The 21350-nt window shown below is 34.9% G+C and overlaps 1 protein-coding gene across 1 annotated transcript in view; it reads left to right on the top strand.

Moving 5' to 3' along the window:
* LOC144451019 (kelch-like protein diablo) overlaps positions 1–21350 on the top strand; it is an 86440-nt gene that overhangs the window by 64308 nt on the left and 782 nt on the right. The window contains exons 5-11 of the mRNA XM_078141777.1: positions 14928–15061; positions 15448–15564; positions 16127–16236; positions 16873–17013; positions 17917–18034; positions 18617–18705; positions 19550–19642. Coding sequence (XP_077997903.1) covers positions 14928–15061; positions 15448–15564; positions 16127–16236; positions 16873–17013; positions 17917–18034; positions 18617–18705; positions 19550–19642 — 802 coding nt within the window. The remainder of the gene's footprint in view (positions 1–14927; positions 15062–15447; positions 15565–16126; positions 16237–16872; positions 17014–17916; positions 18035–18616; positions 18706–19549; positions 19643–21350) is intronic.

The raw sequence follows: 21350 nt of genomic DNA, 5'->3' as shown, positions 1-21350 counted from the left end.
TTTGTCTGCATCTAGTTAGGCAACGAGAGATCTTCCTCGACACATTAGATAAAGTAGCTTCCGTAACTGCAGCACATTATGCCTGCAGCTCATTCTGATGTTCAGATTTCAATCTCCAACAAGCCATGAAAATAGAGTACAAATTGAATAGCGGATTGTCGTATGTACGAGAAACGGAGACGAGCGTCTGCGCCAGTAATGTTTTCGTAATGGATTTAATATATAAGATCTTTATGTTCATTACGTACTGTTAATGACCCCTCAAGCATTTCGATGTAAGGCAGTGTTTGCTCACCAATTAATTAGCTATGCTAATTAGAATTTTTATTTGATGGTTATACAGGTTTTGATTTAGGTGATGTCTGCAGTTGTGTGGATTGCTACTTTTGTGTGTTTTGCAGACAAAATATTGAGATATCTTGTATACACAGACTGACAATCAGTCAAATGATCACATAACAAGTCGAATATCGGATAACCTTGACTTCACAGAAAGAGAATAAAAACATCATCAAATTTCAGAGGATTATATGTCTTCTCCTGAAAAGTATTCACTTAAAAAATTTCAATGGCACAGATTGAAATTCAGCTAGTAATAGATCAGAGCGTGTTCTAAATAGACCGAAATATACTGTAACGTCAGTGGAAAGAAATATTTATGTTTTTATACGAAAAAAGGATAAAAAATGTTATCATATTTCAGTGAAATATACATTAAAAATGTATTCACCTGGAAAAAAAATTATAAATTGCAGATTGAAATTCAGCTACAATTCAGGTAGTGATTTAAATAATCTGAAATATGCTGTGAAGTGGAAAGAAATAATTATGTGTTTATGAAATGAAAAAAAATGTCATCATATTTCAGTGAAACATATGTATCTTCCACTAAAATGTGTTCATCTAACAAAAAATTCTAAATGCCAGAGATTGAAATTCAGCTACAGTTTAGGCAGTGCGTCACATAATCTGAAATGTGCTGTAAGGTTGAAAGAAATATTTTGTTTCCAAAAAAAAGGATAAAAATATTATATTTCAGTGAAATATACATGTCTTCCATTAAAATGCATTCACTTAAAAAAATTTTTTCTAAATGACAGAAATTAAAATTCAGCAACAATTCAGGTAGTGATTTAAATAATCTGAAATATGCTGTGAAATGGAAAAAAATATTTATTTTTTTATTAAATGATAAAAATGAAATCATATTTTAGTGAAGTATATGTGTCTTCCACTGAAATGTGTTCACCTAAAAAAAATTCTTTATGTGAGAGATTAAAATTCAACTACAGTTCAGGTAGTGCTTTTAAATAATCTGAAATATGCTGTGAAGTGGAAAGAAATATTTATGTTTTTATACAAAAAAGGGATAAAAAAGTATTCTATTTCAGTGAAATATGTGTATCTTCCACTGAAATGTATTAACCTACAAAAAAATTCTGAAAACTAGAGATTGAAATTTGACCACAATTCATAGAATGCTTTGAAAAGTCTGCAATATGCTGTAAAGTGTGATATTTTTTTTTTCAATAAAATATTGACGCTTTACACATATAAGGATAAAAGCATGATCAGATTTCAATGATATACACGACTTTTCCTGATAAATACGATAGTCACTTTAAAAAAAAAATCTGAACACAAGAGATTGAAATTCAAATACTGTTCAGACAGAACCTATAAGAGTCTGAAATATGCTGTATAAAAGTGGAATGAAATATTAATGGTTTGGATACATATTTTATGATAGAACCTTTAAAAGGGTAAAAGGATGTGGGGGCATAAAGAGATGTAATGTGATGCCAAGGGGAAAGACGCTGGCGGATGAAGCCTGCGGACGGCTCCGTTGGTAATTGTGTCTATAGAAATAAACCAGCAATGCAATTTGAAATATTGTATATAATGTAATGGAGTTTTTTAGGCTTTTTTTTTTGATAAGTCAGTGTAGAATGTCTAACACACCTGCCAATTTCCAAGCAAATTAACCTTCCATTGTGAGCAATGTCATTGAATGATGTGACACCGCCAGAGTGTGTGCCATATTCTATGTAATAGGGGTGTAATCTTGATAGAAAACTTACTGCCTGCCTGGCTAATTGAGGCTGTCAGACGCTTCAAACTAAAATTGCAATTTGTTTGTCATCTTGTATGCACTGCTGTTGACCTCTTAGTGCAGTTGTCTCGTACTGATGACTAGATTGATGTGTTTAGTTAAGGCCGAATACAAGATGTTTAGGCAATCGCTCGAGGTATAAAAAAAAAACGGGCGAGTTGCATTCATAAATGTTTTGTCACGGCATATGATATCGTAACTACTATTTGGATGCCCATATTTGGTTAATTAAAAGGTCGAAGGTCATTTTAAATGGAAGAACGATGAACAAAGCAAAGCATGAACTATTGAGTAAAGCCTCAATATTAGTTTTAAAAATTATGACAGACTTTAAGCGATGGTGGAGAAAGGGTATGGTGTATATATATTTCTGGAAAAAAAACTCATCAAAGTAAAGTATATACGATAGACTGAAGCCGCAGTACAAAAAAAAATTATAACAAAACTTAAAGTGATGGCGCAAGGATATGGTATGTTGTATATCTGAAAGAAAGATTCACCGGTATAAAAAAATATACTATTGACTGAAGACTCAATGTTACAAAATAATTTGACAATACATTTTCAGTACTGATGGAGTAAGGGTATGGTGATATCGAGGTAACATGTATCAAAGTATTAAAAATACACTATATAGACTGAAATCTCAAAATTATTAAGGATTTCTTTGTAACTAACTTTAACTAATGATATAGTGCAAGGACAGGTCAGCCACATTACAGTGTAATTAATTGGTTCTCCAAAATAATGAACACTCCAGTTTGACATGAAATAATGAACACTTCAGTTTGACACAGTCATTCATCCTCCCATCTGGTCCGCTATAATGGGACTACTGAACTACAACCAGTGACAGACAAACACTTCCAAGTGAAACTTGTTACAAACATGGAAATTAAACAACTGAATTGGATTAATATTACTTGGTACAGCATGTTAGAAGTACAGAGACTTGTATTACATTCCACCATTTCATAAGAATAAAGATAAACTTGACAGCGGAAAGGATATATAGGTGTGATAGAACTGTGGAACTAAATATAAAAGCGTTTGTCTTGTGTTACAGATTAAAAATACATATAGACTGTCTACTGTACATTTGTAAGAGAGAGCCTCTTTGGTCCTTAACTTACATGAATTCAGGACGGATCATGTCTTATGATGTATCCTGTATAAACTGTCCTGAGTGTTTCCTGAAACCACCCTGAATATTTCCATACTTAGGTCATCTACTATAGGTCTCCTGAAATCTGGGGCTCTCCTTGGAACCTTCCATAAAACTGTCCTTACTCAGGACACTAACAAGATGTCTCCAGAAACTGTCCTGGAATAAGTCCTAACTTAACACACTGTTGGGATGTCTCAAGAAATCATCCTGGAACCCGTCTGACTTATGACTCCAATGAAATGTTTCCAGAAAGCCTCCTGGAACCCGTCCTGACATAGAATACCAATGAGATGTCTCCAGTAATCCCCCTGAAACCATCATAAATTGTTCTGCCTGTCATAATATGACTCTGTAATATTTGCTAACATTCTAGTTGTAAATGCACCAACAGGGGTAGGAATGCTAGGTGTCTGAGGTTGGATACCTATGTGAAATTGGTACTGTTAATTAAATGTATGAAGACAGAACAGAGTTCAAGTAGTACATGACTGTGAATGTTCACAATCATTCAGGTATGAAGTTGATAATGAAGTACTAAATAATAATTATAGTCTATTCTACTGGACTTGCTGTTGTTTTGAATGGCAACAGTTTCACGTCCTATCCTGGACACTTCTTTAGACCGACTGATGATCTGATGACAGATACTAGTACAGTTATCTCACCATCCATGAATGTAAATGAATAGGATCAGTATTAGTGTTAAAAACTCAGTTTGGATTAGGGTAAAAATTTAGATGTGAAGAACTGCTGTCTAGCAGAGCTATATCAAAAGTTGGCCCAGAACAACAGAATAAACCTATGTAGTCCTTATGGCACTACTGATAAGATAACACTAATGTTAGAACCTGGGATTGAAACATTGGTCTTTAAGCTCCACTGATGAGATAACACTAATGTTAGAACCTGGGATTGAAACATTGGCCTTTAAGCTCCACTGATGAGATAACACTAATGATAGAACCTGGGATTGAAACATTGGTCTTTAAGCTCCACTGATGAGATAACACTAATGTGAGAACCTGGGATTGAAACATTGGCCTTTAGGAAATGTAGATCACAATTAGCATGAATTATTGATAAATATGGAATATCATCATTTTTAAAATGGAAACTTGAAATTGAGTTTTAGTGATTCACATCAAGCAGCCACAACATGTTACTTGGCAGTGTGCTTTTTGTAGATTAAGTCCTTTGGGGAAAACGCAGGGAGCACGTATATCTGATATATGGTAAATAGGCATAGACGTGAAAACACAACAAAAGGTAGAATATCAACTTAGTTTTGTTACCCTACTTGTCATTCAAGTAGATTGACCCATCATACAAATGAATGGGAGCAAACCAAATTGTTGTAAATTATAGGGGTGTTAAGGTTAAATCTAAGTGGATGCATGAGTCATAGAGTTTTGAGTTCCAAAGACTTGGATGATTGAGTGACTTTTCTGTTAGATTTTGGATGTGTGATAGTGAATGCTAATCGTAGCTGTTATGTACAATTATAGGTATTTGCAAAGAACTTTTTTAAAGTGGCCATATGGATGAGGATTGGGTATTTATTTTGGATTTTTAATTTATGAAACAATTTTATCATGGTTTCCTACTTGACAAATTAAAGTGAAAGAACATTGACAAAGTCTGTGTTTGTTACTCCATAAATTGCAAAAAGCTAAAAAATGTGTCAAAAGTTTGTTATTGTACATACAATAACAAACACTGTATACATTTATTAATCTTTTGCAATTTATTGAGTTACAGCCAAGGACTTGGCATATGTTGTTTCATGTTGATTTTTAAAGTAGGAAACCATGATAAAATTGTTTTATAAATTAAAAAATCCAAAATAAATACCCAATCCTCATCCATATGGCCACTCTAAGGATGCCAAAGTTATTTGAAAAATAACTAAAAAATGACATTTTTTCCTATTTTGTATGGCCTAAAACCTTAATTCTATAGTCAAGCATATGGGATTTAAAACAGAACAACCACTCCTGAATCAAAATCACAAAAAAGATACAAAGGAAATGTGTAGTAATTTGTGATATAATTTGTTGTTGAGAATCTTCATTGACAAGTTTTGGAAAGTTAAAATGAATGTTTCCAACAGTGCCAGCGTTTTGGGTGGATGTTGAGTAATACATGTTAATATCTTTGTTTGTGATCGGATTAAAAAAAAAATGACCCACATTTATTACTCATCATATTTCGATGAGTAAGAGTGCCTTGAAAAAAAATCAGGCATAAAATCTCAGGGCTCTGTAAATGTATATATTCTTAGGTTGATTTGTACAAAAATGCCGTCTTGAGGGAATTTTGCAATCATTTGTAGATTTCTGTCAGCACTATCAAAGTTTAAGATCTAGGAACACGACTTAAAGTCTGATTTCTAGTCTTTACAGTGTATATTATTTGAATTGTCACCAAATCCTCACTTGTCAATGAAACATACACATCTGGTGGCATTCATCTCAGATCAGATGGGAAAACTGCCACTAGGTGGCGCTGTTCACACTTAACCTCAGAATGCTCCTCTCCTGCGCACATGGTCTACCCATGCATGGAGGTAGGGCGACTACCCCCATGGTTTACCAGACATACAGGACAGACACGCAATTTGCATAAATTAGCATACATTAATCTGACAGCCTGTCACTCATGTCTATGAATAAATTAGTACATTTTAGTCATATTGTGTTGGGTGACATCTCAAAGAAAGCAAATCAGAAAAAATATGATTAATGGCAAATACAATAATTCTGAGTAACATACAGAGTTATAATTGCTTATTAACTCCAACTTATCGAGATTTATATTCTCAATCAGATTGGTCCACTATTCACTTCTCTATTTTGTCAACTTGTGTGTTTAATTTAATGTCTGGGGTATTGTATGGCGTTTATTTAATTGTTGTTTTGTGTCAATATTCTGAATGTACGGTATATTCATAGTTAGTCATAGCCAACACATCGCTATACCTAATTCAGTCATTAGTTAGGCCAAATAATAAAAAATGTGTGTTTCTGATAACCTGACTGACCCTAGTTTAAGCTCCTGACCCTTAACATTTTTTGCATACTAAAGGTAAAATTGTAACAATTTATTTCTATTTTCGTGTACACCTTCATGCCTTTGCCTCATCTGTGGTAACTTAAAAAAAAAAATCATATTCCAGAGAGAAACCAGGTCTTTTTAGACTATAACAGTACAGTCTGCATAACATGTTCGTCTAATAACTCATTGTCTTCAGTTACTTCTTTTACACCTCATCACACCTCATCTCATTTTTCTCTCATCACAGAAGTATTGTGACCGACGAGTATCTTATCTTGTGGTCGAAGTAATTTTGAAAACTTAAAGTAAAATAAAATTCCGACCTACCTACCCTATTTTCTGAAGTCATGGTATCAAAAACACTATTTTTTTTTTATTTTGCCTTATTTAATTATTGCTTTGTGTCAATATTCTGATGTTACACTGTATTTATAGTTGGTCGTAGTGTGTTCATAGTTAGTCATAACTAACACATTGCTATAACTTATTCAGTCATTGGTTACTTGAAAAGAACTACGGAATGCTTTGTTTTCACCGCAAGCGTGTCTATTCTATTTTAACAGAAATCTCATTGTGTGTTGAAAAATTTGTTTCACCATTCTTTTTTGTGAGTCACGTTTCTTTTTGAATTGAATCCCAGTGAAACGATATTTTGACTCTTCCATTCCATGTCTCTCTTCTGTTTGATATTTTATTTCTAGGAAAATATACTTTGATTCTTACTTTCCATTTATCTTGCCTCACAAGTGAAAATATGAGCTATTTAGAAAACATATCTCATTTTTAGTAAAAAAGTTTTGAATGTTGAAACTTTTCTCAAGGTAGTGTAAAAATGAAGATGACAGATTTTGTTCTAATGGTGACATTATCTAGAGTAAGTTGTAAATATAATGTTTTTCAACTTTTCAGTAATTTTGACAACTACCCCAAAGTTTTACTGGAAATAGGACAGTCTTTTTTGATTATCTGAACTACTTGTCAACTAGAGGTAATGTGTACACTGGATTGATGTCCATGTCTAAACAGTATGAATCAACTGAATTACCTGTCAGCTTGTCATTAATGGCATGGTGTACACTGACTTGATGTCTGTATGTAAACAGTTTGAATCAACTGAATTACCTGTCTACTAGTCATTGATGGTACTGTGTACACTTACTTGATGTCTGTATGTAAACAGTATGAATCAACTGAATTACCTGTCTACTAGTCATTGATGGTACTGTGTACACTGACTTGATGTCTGTATGTAAACAGTATGAATCAACTGATGGTACTGATGTACATTGACTTGGTATCTGTTTGTAAACAGTATGAAAGACAGAATGGCCCTGACCAATCAAAAAATTCTAGTCTGTTGCTATACTTGTAGTCTTTCTCTATGATCTCTTTCTAACATAGTCAAATGGACAAATTCTATCGAAAGCTAAATCTCCTGCCGGGGAAGGGATGAACAGTGCATGTCAGTAGTAATCTAAATGATAAATTTCAGTTACAGTATCAACATTGTAGAAAAATATCTTTTCTCAATTTTCTTCGACAACTTTTGGTAGTGACACTGCAGTGAAATATTTGAGAAACATATACTGATAGGTTTGTAGCACTTAAAGTTAATGATACATTTGTGCATTGACATGGTAGAAAATATTTCGTCTCAATTTTCTTTCGCAAGTTTTTGGCAGTGACATTGCTTTTAAAAATTTGAGAAATATATATTTGTTGTTTTTTGTGGTTTTTTTTGGCAATACACGGTAATGACAAATTTCTGTATCAACATTGTAGTGAAATATTCGTATCGATTTTCTTTCACAAGTTTTTGATAGTGACACTGTTTATAGTGAAATTTTATGAAATATATACTATATGTGTCAAAGTTGAACTACTATCAAATGATTGGCACTTGATTCATAGTGTATTTTAAGTATGCCAGGATCTAACCTCTCAGCTTGAAATTGATTGGAGGTCAAAGGTCAACACTGACACATCCTGGCACTGTTCTCAGTTAAAATCCATTAGTTGGTAAATTATACCGTGACAGCTCTGATTGTTGTCTCTCCAGATGACAGACTGTCTGGTTAATACAACAAACCACTTTTTTCTCTCTAGCGTATCCACGCGATTACTATCATGCAATTAACAAATTGTCTCTCACTTTTTTTTTTCGTGAGGTTACGCACTGTAGTATGGGTCAACCGATCATTGAGGAGATCGGTAAGTGTGTCACACGTACATGTCTTTTGTCATGTAGGTGCACGCATAGATGCTGACTGTCGGGACAATGATGCTAAAGTTACATTGTCAAGGACAATTACATCACGTTGAGCTTTGTCAACGTGACAGGTACAATGAATGTGAATGACTCATCCTTTCACTGTACAATTATCAGCCACATCTTCGGCTACCCCAAGAGCATAACTTTTTAAACTCATTTAAACTGCTTTGTCAATCACCCAGCATAGCCACAATGGGATTACACTGTGTGTTATCAGCTCAGTCCGACTTCAGTTCAGTACCGTTAATTGATAGCTGTGTGTGATGCCGTCTGACGTTTTTGCCTTATCTCTAATTGAAACATCAGCAGATTGAACGCCGAAATCCCTGTTTACATCGATAACGATCCCGATAAGGAAACGAAGTACGAATGCACAAAAACCCCCGCTGTCAGTTTTTTTTCACTCATGTACTCCATAAGAGTATTTAGCTGAAAATACTTCTGTAAAAAAAAGCCTTCACATTTTCTCTTGGTTCTTTAAAAGCATTCATCTAGACTGGAGAGTACGTATTTGAAAAATACGACTTTTCAGAAACTCTATTCCTAGAAAACCTTTGTTATCAAGTGTGATGGACTAATGCTATTTCACTCTTATCTTTTTTTTTTTCCAAAGTGAAAAATTTCAAATACTACTGAAAAGAACCGATGATAGGATTTCAACTATTGTACAGAACCTCGCTATTTTTAAACCGTTCTCACATTGTACGATTTGCGAACAAACAACTAGAGTACTAGATTCGTGATCGTTTTTTTTTTTACAAATAACTCTTTTCATCTATGTGTAAGCTAGTACTCATCAAATGTAAAGTCGCCAACAAATACCCATTTCCTGTATACTAATAGATCGGAACAACCTGTATATGAAATAGATACTCTGAAATAAATCCCCTCCAAATCTGACAGCCAGCCAGTCAGAGTACTTACGTATGAAATGAGAACATGTTTTTAGCTTTAAACTGGCTGTAATAAGCATTAATTTGGAGTTAATGTCGCCAGTATTACAATACATGAAGCAGAGGAGATTAAAGGCAAAGAATGAAGACAATCCAGTGCTTATTAAAAGGAAAAGAATATAACCTTATGAATTCACGTCGTTTAATAAAAACTTTGAAACGAAATCAGATAGAATGCTTTATTTCATTCACTTTCAGACAGCTGTGAATTGTTTTTCTTACATGTCGCCATTAGTTATATTGACAAAAACCTGTTTTTTTTCTCATTGATATAAAAATATGGGAAGTGAAAGAGCAAGGATATCTTATAAATTCTCGCCTTTTGATAAAAATTTTTGATGTGAAATGAGATAAAACACACTGATTTCATTCACTTTCACTTTTGGCAAATAAAAAAAGTTTTTTTTCCTACATATTAAAAAAAAATGATAATAAGAAAATGGCGAAAATTGTGAAGTCTTGCAAGAAATAGTGGTTGCGGAAACTGACATCAACTGAAAAAGACAATATAGAACTGTTCTTCCAATCTGTTGTAATTTTCTGTCATATTCAATGAATAGAATTCATGAAAAAATGCAAGAAACTTACACTGGTGCTCGGGATGTTGCGAAAGCTGGCATAGCATTATAAAATGTTCTGAATTTTCCATTATGGTAGTCATTAACACTAGTATTAATAGCCAAGATTACTAATACAGATATTTGGTTAAAGTATACCACAGAGTAAAACACATTTATAGAATTGTCTACATTAAATAAATAACAATCAATAAAACCCACAAATCATAGCTTTGGTCATTGCAAATATAGGAATATAGTAGGTGGCAGGGAGGCAGACAGACAGACAGACAGACAGACAGACAGACAGGCAGACAAACAGGTGGGCAGGTGGGAGGCAGGCAGACAGGCAAGCAGACAGGCAGGCAAGGAGACAGACAGACAGGTAGGCAGGTGGGAGGCAGGCAGGCAGACAATCACACAGGTTGGCAAAAAAGCAGACAGACATTGAGACAGGCAGGCAGGTAGTCAAACAAGGAGTCAGACACACACAGGAAGGTAGGCAGATGAGAAGCAGGCAAGCAGACAATCACATGTATGTAGATAGCCAGGTAAACAGACAAAGTGCTGGACAGACAGACAGACAGACAGACAGACAGACAGACAGACAGACAGACAGACAGACAGGTAGGCAGACAGGCAGACAGACAGACAGACAGACATGAACAGAAACAAGTAGACATATCAACAGGCACACATGCAGGCAAACAGGTATGAGGTGGGAAGCAGAGAGGCTGACAATCAGAAACAGACAAACAAACAAACAAACAAACAAAAGAATGACATAATTCTACATAAAATATACAAATAAACCATAACTGATAGCTACAAATTCAATCAGTTTTTTCTATATCTAAATTGTTCATATACATATCAATAATAATACCATACATTGTGTACCAGTAAGTTGTAGTGACACGCTATGTTTTATTGTTAAAACTACTAACATAGCAGTGATAGCCTGTCAGTTCCCACCTGAATAAACTTTCAGAAATATTTCACTCTATGGTAATTGGTTGCTACCATTTTATGCTTGGTTACTCATTTTTGTCAGTCAGCTGTTTTATAGATCATACCTGGAGGCTATAGTTACATATTTATGGCTAGTAATTTAGATTCATAATATATCTACTGTAGTTCATATTAATATTTCATTTTCCCTTTGTTATTACCGCCTCTAGTCTCCAAAATATCATCACTGTTTTTTTTTGTTGGAACTGATTCTGTCACATTTCTTGTATGAAAGACCCAGAAAATATTATATCCTTTTCCAATTTCAAAAGTGATAAAAAGTACTGTGGATGTTTTCAAATATTTACATTGAAATTTGGAGGCAAACTAATCAGACAACGGAAATAGAGGGTCAATGCCCTGCAGAGTAAAAGTAGTGTCACAGTACAGAGACTTTGAATATTTGAGAAGTGATAAAAGATTCGATGAATTTCTTCAAAATTTTGGCTGAAATTTTTGCAAGGCAAGAGAAATAGAGGGTGAATGCCCTACATCATATACATAATATCACCTTATAGAGAAATTTTGATTCCGATTGACAGATTGGTTCTCGCAAGATCATTAAATCTGATGCCATTTTAGTTATTAAGAATATTTTTCTAATGTTATCATAGAGTTCACGGTTGCTGCGGTAGAATTTGACATTTGTAAATTTGTTGTGACGTGTATGAAATTAGGCCCCAGAGATGTAGTTAACTTGTTTAAAGGGAAAGTGAAATGATTAGGAACAAGTGTAGGCAGATAAATATTACCTAGATAGCAATATTTGTGGATAATCACAATGAAATTCCTAATATTTTGCAACTTTTAAAAGATATTATGAGAAAATCTAATCAATTTTGCAATGTTGTGTTTTTTTTCCTTGAAGGAAATGTCCAGTCAGCCATATTTCTGTCTGTAGTACTAATTTTTTAGTACATTTTAGTAGATTTATTATTGCCATGCTTTGTATTTGTTAAAGACAAAGAGATTGTGGTAAATGTGATGTCATCATAAGAGGTTTTCCCATAAACCCATGCAAGAGTGTCACGACAGAGATTGTGGTAAATCTGAGAGAAGTTTTCCCATAAATCTTTGCAAGTGTGTCATGACATTGTGATAAATGTGATGTCATCACCAGAGGTTTTCCCATAAACCCATGCAAGAGTGTCAAAACAAAGAGATTGTGGTAAATATAACAGAGGTTTTCCCATAAACCCATGCAAGAGTATCACGACAGATAGTGGTAAATATAATGTTATCACCAGAGGTTTTCCCATAAACCCATGCAAGAATGTCATGACAAAGAGACTGGAAATATAATGCCATAAGAGGTTTTCCCATAAACCCATGCAAGAATGTCATGCCAAAGAGACTGGAAATATAATGCCATAAGAGGTTTTCCAATAACCCTAGCAGGAAATCCCCTCAGTGGCTAAACACATGTCAAGTTCCGTAACGCTTCTTTTCAAGATTTCAAATTGGATAAGTTACTGTGGTGTGCTATTTTATCACCAAAAATGATATGTAAATTGATAGAAGTAATCAGGACAAGTAAGGCACAAATAAGCCTGATTTATTTTTCTGTAAATTTTCCTGTAAATTTGAGAACTCTCGAATAACATGACTGGATATACTTGGCTGTGATAGACAGATTTCTTCTCCTTACAATGATAAAGAAAGTGATAGATATCATGAAAAGGAATTGCCAACTGAATAAAAAATCATCAAAGTGACATTACACAAACTTTCAAAATCTGATACTTTCCAGGGACAACATGAATATGTACAATATTTAATGTGAAATTCTTTCGTGTTTGGTGCCAGGGTTCTTAAAGCTTATCAACGGTGTCTGTTTGAGAAATGAGCTCATTGAGGACACATAGCCATCAGAGAATTTCTCATTGAAAAATGAAATGTCAACATTTTTTCAAAATATGACATGTTGTATTGGCAATTGTTATCAAATCAAACCAGTTATGTCATTTCTATAACTACTTATTGGTGAAATATTGAAAATTGAGTAGTATAGAATCTGAAATCCATGCACTGGAGTATAAAGTCAAGTCTAACAACTCAATGAGATGATTGCAGCTTTCTGTCTTTGATGGTGCCACAGTGTCTGTAAAATTCCCAGAACAATTGATGACCCCCCCTCTAGTACTTAATGCTGCCGAAATTCAAGGAAAATGTACCTGGGGTATATAACTTGCACTTGGGCACTATTAAGCAGAGATCTCATTGTCTGAAATGGTTAGACGTTTTCTCTGTCAAAGACAATTGTTTTGTCCTTGTAAGTCTTAGAGGGGGGTTAGTGGTATTGGGTAATTGCTCTGCTTGTTTTATATTGGATATTTTTGATGTTTAATAATAGCTACTTGCAAACCACTTAGTGGATGAAAACAAATAGAATGTCTTTATGGTAATGATATATTAATTGCCTCTTTTTTAAAACAGCAGGGTTGTAATGACTGTCAGTAAAAGTATTATACTTTGTTGAAATAGCATCAATTTCAATATGTATGCAGATGATGTATCTTTACAAACAAAAGATATTTGATTTTGGACAGTGGGGGCAGTATAACAAAAATTTGTTAAAACAGTATTGGAGTAATGACTAAAAGTATCATACGGTATACAGGCATTCATTTTTAATATGGTATGTAAATGCTGATCTACACAAACAAAAGATCACTGATTGTTGACACTGAGGGCAGTATTAAAAAATTCATAGCAGGAATTTACTTGTGTATATGATGTGTCTACATCTTGTAGCTGGATGATTTCTTTTCCTTACTCATATTCTTAGTTACATCTTATTCATTTGGGTTTTTTTCATACTTATTGAAGCAGGTATTTGGTGAACTTGTCTACATATCAACCTCCATCACCATCCCACAAATCTTAACCCATTCTAGGCAGACATTTTATCTTTAGGGTACAATTACATAGACTTTAACTAGAAACCAAGTCCATAAATGGTTAAAGGGATACAAACTGAGTTTATATGTTTTTAGGGTGTATTTTTTTTCTGCATAATAAGTGGTACTCACAGTATTCTACTATACTGAGGCACACTTAGTGATCCCTTGCAAATGACTGAACTCAAACCTGGTATAAGGATAATCCGATATAACATATGAATGATTCGATGACATAATACAAATTTAAAAAATGTACATGAACCCCTACTATGCAACCGACAGTTCTAACAATGCTAGAACACGGTCCTAGAAGGAATGCATCAACATTATACTTCAATAATTTGATCAATGTTTTTGTAAGTATTTTAGCATGAAAAGCTCACACACTCAGTTTGTACCACTTTTAAAGCCTTGTATACTAAAACTTTGTTTCTTATACTTCTACACCGACTAACTAGATACTAAATAATGTCAAGGGTCATTCGTTATAGTGGCCATATCGATAAGGCGTGGATATTTATTTTGGATTTTTCATTTATAAAACAAATTTATCATGGCATCCTACTTGAAAAATCAATGTGAAACAACATTGACAAAGTCTGTGTTTGTAAGTCAAAACATTGCAAAAAGCTAAAAAAAATTGTAAAAATAGTTTGTTATTGTATGTACAATAATAAACATTTTACACATTTATTAATCTTTTGCAATGTATTGAGTTACAAACAAGGACTTGCCATATGCTGTTTCACATTTATTTTTCAAGTAGGAAGTCATGATAAAATTGATGTATAGATTAAAAATCCAAAATAAATACCCCCCAATCCTCATCCATATGGCCACTTTAAGTTTGTGTTTTGTATTATTAACAAAATGTTTCTCTTTTGATGTTAAAACAGATTTTGGAGAAAGAGAGAGTTTAGTTGAGAGATGTGCTGTTTTTGTAGAGAAGAATGCAGAAGAGGTTGTTAAAACTGACAGCTTTGTACAGTTATCAAGAGATAGCCTGTTAAGACTTATACAAAGTGATCAGGTCAGTATAGATCCATGTTTTTTTCTCCACAAATCAGTGCCTTCCTATCCTTGCAAAGCTCAACATCTTCCTCCCTTGTAATAGTTTTTATTGCACTTTTATCAGAACAGTTACTCCTCTTGTGTGTGTGTGTGTGTGTGTGTGTGTGTGTGTGTGTGTGTGTGTGTGTGTGTGTGTGTGTGTGTGAACCATCCATTCCCATATAGACAGACAGACCATGAAATCAGTTATAAAACTTATGAGAGTTTAATGCAGATAATATTTGTCAGTTGAGAATGAATCTTCATGGACTTTAGCTTTAAAGTTACAAAGAATGTTGTACTCATAGTCAAAAATTTATGTACTATTTGAGTCAAGACTAGTATATTTATAATTTGTCACGATAGTTTGCTCTGAGTGAAGAAGACGTATGGCGATGTGTTTTACACTGGGCTAAACATCAAGCTGGGGTTAATAAACCAACATTTCATTGGTCTGATGAAGACAGAAGGAAAGTTTGTCAGGTGAGAACTCAAGAGGGCGGTGTTCATATGTATGAGCAGATTGGATGTGTGGTGTTTCAATAGTATAATAGCTTTGCCATGCATTTTTTGAAGGGCAGTTATGCATGTGGTGTTGCAGTGCAAATTAGTAGTTAAAAGCACATGTATGTTTTTTGTTGTAAGTATGAGTAAATTATGTATAGTGTTGCAATGACTTTTGATCGCGTTTTCCATGTATTTTGGTAAGGTGCATGTTGTGTTGTAGGCTGTAAGGTATGCTGTGACAGCGCCCTCACACATCGGTCAACCTTCTCAAGAGAGAGGAGGCCGGTTAGGGCGGAGTGACATGTATCTTAATGTCTAGTTTTATTGCAGTGATGTTTAATAACATGTCCATGCATTTTATGTGAATCGATGAACTGTGTAATTTGTGTGTTAAAGTGACTGAGAAATCTCAAAATCTTTATATATCCCATAAACTTCGAAATCAATGTCATACTCAGAAATAGTCAAGATGTATTTGTCACTTTTATTAGCATATATAAATTTATTCATTTCTTTGCTCTGTTGTGATTGGTTACAGCATCTGTCAGGTGTCATCAATCATGTCAAGTTACTGTTGATTGACAGCACAGTCTTTGCTGAGGAGGTGGAGCCTACAGGAGCTGTACCCATGGAACTTTCACTCGAAAGGTGAGATTTGAAATAAAGAAATGTCTCTTTTTGTATAAAAGGCAGGAAAATAGTTTTCCAAATATTAGATACAATGTTTATTCATTCACCACCCCTGTTTTGGCATTATTAGACTTATTAAAGGGAGTTACTGTGTCAACTTAGTGGGGCTTGAAATTGCCTTAAAAAACAAAAGCATTTAATTATGCAAACGTTGGTGGCAGCATAATCATATATCTGTTTTGTCTAGGTTTTGGAACGCAACAGCTCTCAGCAGATTTCTCAAGAGTTTAGATAGGTGTACATTAGTGATGCTATAACTGTATGTTAAGGTATCAATATGCTGCAGTTCCAGGTGATTTTTCTCATGAAGTTGCCTAAAAACAAAAGTATTGTGCTATACTTGTGTTGGTGGCGCTATAATCAGCAGTTTGTTTAGGTACAGTAGTTCCTGGCAGATTTGTCAAGAAATTACCTTATAAAAACAAAAGTATTGAGATATTCTTGCATTGGTGGCGCTATAACCAGCTATCTGTTTGTTTAGGTATCGCTTTGCAGCAGTTCCTGGCAGATTTGACAAGAAATTGCCTTATAAAAACAAAAGTATTGCGATATTCTTGCATTGGTGGCGCTATAACCAGCTATCTCTTTGTTTAGGTATCGCTTTGCAGCAGTTCCTGGCAGATTTGACAAAGATGTCGACAAGAGATTAAGACCGAGAGTGTGTAACAAGTTCTTCAGTGGATCAGAAATTCTAAAAGAAGACAATTTTCAGTTTCAGCAAGTACTAAATAACTGGTAAGACTTTTGTCAATGTTTTGGAGATTATTAATATACAATATATTTGATTATTTGTGTATTTTTTTAATGGATTTTGTCATCATCATTGTTGTCATGTATTTAACGGTGAATATTTATAGTAAGTCAACAGACCTGATGAACAAGTTCATGGATGTGGACGAAAGCTTTAGTTTTTGCTTTTACACAATACATGGTTGATATTTAGTGAAAGCAAAACTGAAACTTTTGTCTGTTCCTATGGACTTGTTCACCAATCTGATGTTCTTAGTTAGGCACAACTGATAAACAAGTCCTTAGGTGTGGAGGAAATTTGGTTTCATGTACTTAATATTAATTGTGTATAGTGTTTCAAAATTTTTACATTTCTATGTTGATATAGCAACCTAAACTGATAAACTAGCTTGTATCAACATAAAAACATTGAAAGTGTGATTATATTTCCATTTTAGTTGAAACCTGGGAATTAGTAATGATGTAGCAGTGATTACTTGCAGCAGTACATATGCATACTAGTCATATTTGCACTGCAGTGTACTACCGAAAATATTATTGCACACCTGCATGCAAATGATATGCAAATGAAGGCAAGGTCATTCATTGTACACTTAATCAGTGTACACGAAAGCTCGTGATCGCACGGTATCATTTTCGCATAAACATATGTAGTAATAACAAAACCCCATGCCACATAAGTTCCAGTGTGGGTACTTTGGGGTATTTGCACTTGTGTTTGCAGTTTTTCTTCTCTACTTTCACTAGCTATACTCTCATGAAAGTACGGTAGCAGAGAACACTGCAAGCACTTATGCTAATACCCTGAGTGCACCACATTTGCATTCACATGTCATGGAGTTCTGTCATAGTATTTGATACCAAAATGAACTCTCTGTTATGTCCTAGGTATGGAAAGAGTAAACAGGAGTGGAAGCTGTTATACAGAGCATCTAGAGATGGATATAGTTGTACAGAGTTTCACCACAGATGTGATGGATATTCACCCACTGTTGTCCTTGTAAAGGTACACAGCCAATCACAATACTGAGATACTCTGAAATAGAATTTTACCACCTAGGTGCATCATAAAAATAGAATTTTACCACCTAGGTGTATGATAAAAATAGAATTTTACCACCTAGATGCATCATGAAATAGGAGTTTACCACCTAGGTGCATCATAAAAATAGAATTTTACCACCTAGGTGCATCATAAAAATAGAAGTTTACCACCTAGGTGCATCATAAAATAACAATCATTTGAATTCGTGGGTGAAATAGTGTTCTAGAAGTATCATTTCACATTTTTATATCAAAAGTTGTGGGTTTTGGGATGCGGCCAATGTCTGTCTATCTGCATGCATGCATGTATGTATGTATGTTTGTACATGGTTACTTCATGTACAGGGAGATGTTGGGATCCCAATGTTTGTCTGTCAGTCTGTCTGTCTGTCTGTCTGTCTGTCTGTCTGTCTGTCTGTCTGTCTGTCTGTCTGTCCATCTGTCATTCATTGACATTTTATAAAGTCTTAGTACTACTATGTATGTATTCAGTATTTTACATGAAATACCAACATACATATTTTTGTTCACTTACTATTGACAGAGCTCCAATGGTAGTATTTGTGGTGGATATTCTGACATAGCCTGGACAAGTACAGCGCCACCAAGAGGCAAATATGTCACCTCTGAGAGGTATAGTGATCTGTTATTGTCTGTTTGTACAAATAATACATTGATAGATCATTCAGAGAAAAGCATAGTTGCTCGTGTGTGGGTAAGGCAAGACTAAAGATAAATGGATGTGTGTAGTACATAACTGTTTATTTGCACATTTCATGATGTACCATTTCTTTTACAAGTAACCATTCAGCAATGTGCCGACGATTATCTCTCTCCACCTTACCTGCATGCAAATGATATGCAAATTAGGATGAGATCATTTGTTGTACCTGAAAGTGCATGATCGCAAAGTGTCATGTTTACAGAAATACCATGTTTCACTATGTCCATATTTGAATAATTTAAGTGACCTTTGAACTTGTAAAGTTTCTGAGGATTAGAAATGTAACGAAAGCCCAGTGGCTTACTTTATGCAAATAAAATTTGAGTGATGAACAGAAGCCCATTCTGCATCAGTTACAGTGTGGGTACTCAGGTATTGTACTCATGTTTGCAGTGTGTTCTGCTGCTTGTGAAAGTATGGCTGTAGAGAACACTGCAAGCAGTAGTGCAAGTACCCCGAGTACACCATCCTTACACTCACACTTCATGGGGTCCGGTCCATATTACTTGCACTGGATACGTGTTCGACGTTCGGACTACAAATAATCACTGACAGCTCATATTAGTTTCAGTCCGGGGAATCATACTTGGAGCATAACGACGTAAAACTAACGTTGATTTCGTTGGATTATCTATAATTATCAGATAGCTGATAATGCTAATTGTCTGTGGCAAAGTTTAGATTTCTTGTCATATTTGATGTTTTGTGTCAGTAGTTCATTATAAAGTCTTACAAATTTCTCCATTTTTTCAGGTCGTTTCTATTTTCATTAGTAAACACCCAGGGTCTTCCACCATCCAAGTTTGATCTGATTAATAAGAAATTTGCTATATGCCATCATCCAGGGTAAGTGTACCCATTTGTGAATGATTTGTGGTCAGTTAGTTGATATACCATGTGTTCTTATAGTTAGTGTGGAAATTATATGATTCATTTTTTCTAGGCAATCAATACATGGGTTGTTGTTACTCTTGAGATTTAGAAACAGGTATGTGTTTTTTAACATCAAAATAGTCCTCATTCAGTATCCACACTAAAGTGGAGTCATGATGGTTGAATGGTTACAGTGGCTGACTTAGAATGTATCGGCAGGTTGCCATTCGAGCCCTGTCGCTGCTGAATAGCTAAAGTCCTTGGACAAGATTTGAACCATGATTGTGCCTCCGTCAACCCGGCTGTATAATTGGGGACCTGGTAGGATAGAGGCTGCAATGTGAATGCTTTAATCCTATGCACTTAGCAGCTGCAATGGATTGTATGCTCCCCAGGGAGTTGAGGAAGTATAAAGGGCCGTTGGGTTGATATAGATCCGAGCCAGGGCTAATAATTGTAAAGCGCTTTGAGCAGAGAGTAGGAAAGTGCTATACAAAAACCAACATTACTATTATTATTATTATTATTGTTATCTGATAGTATGGTCTACTGACTAAATAGCGAGAGCTATTTAAAGGGGAACACCAATCCAGGAAAATAGAGACATTTTCATAAACTATAGCTTCTGAAGAAGAGTCATTTCATGATATTACATCACCTACAATTATTTGAGATTTCAGAGAAACATCAATTTGATCTTGTGCCTTTATAGGGTATCTTTGCTATGGGCCAATCCGTCATGGGAGTCAGCAGAAATAGTATATAGTACATTCCTACACAGCTAGTACTAGTAGCACATCTATTTTTCCCTTTTAAAATTAAAAAAAAAAAAAATTTAGAACAGAACTATTTCAGGTCGATGTACACACCAGTCATAAACAAATTTTGAAAGTAAGAGGTACATGTAAATATGTAGACTGAAAGATTAGTCGTTGGGGGCGCTCTTCTCATCCCATACCACAAGGGAAGGAATTATAAGGACACCCTCGGTGGTGATGTATTTTTAGTCTAGTGCGTGTAGTTGTATTGCATGACAACAAGATTGTTTAGAAAAAGAAATTTCAGTCTGATAACATATATGCTTCTCAGATTACTTGTTTGATGAATGTCAAACGAGTTTCAAACAATGTTGTCAGGAAGTTATGCCATGACAGGGCGCCCTCACACATAAGTCAATCCCATTCACAATAGAGCCGACCAGTGAGGGCAGAGTGACATGAAATATCTTACAGTCTATGTCGGTGTGTACAGTGTAAGATTTTAAGAAAGAGAATTACCCTTTTCCCTTCCTCACGTACACAGACACACATAGACACATGCATGAACACACACACACACATACACACATGCATGCACACACACACATGCATGCATGCACACACACATGCATGCATGCATGCACACACACATGCATGAACACACACACATGCATGCACACACACACATGCACGCACACACACATGCACGCACACACACACATGCACGCACACACATACATGCATACACACACGCACACACGCACACACACACACACACACACACACACACACACACACACACACACACACACACACACACACACACACACACACACACACACACCGGACACACACACACACACTTCAACACCTATTCATTAGCTTCTAATTGTCATATATACCATCCTTATATTGTTTTTACA

Source organism: Glandiceps talaboti, chromosome 20 (assembly GCF_964340395.1).
Source record: "Glandiceps talaboti chromosome 20, keGlaTala1.1, whole genome shotgun sequence".
NCBI classification, from domain to species: Eukaryota; Metazoa; Hemichordata; class Enteropneusta; family Spengelidae; genus Glandiceps; species Glandiceps talaboti.
Note: the sequence above shows the minus strand (reverse complement) of the source record. Positions and strands in the feature narration are given on the sequence as shown.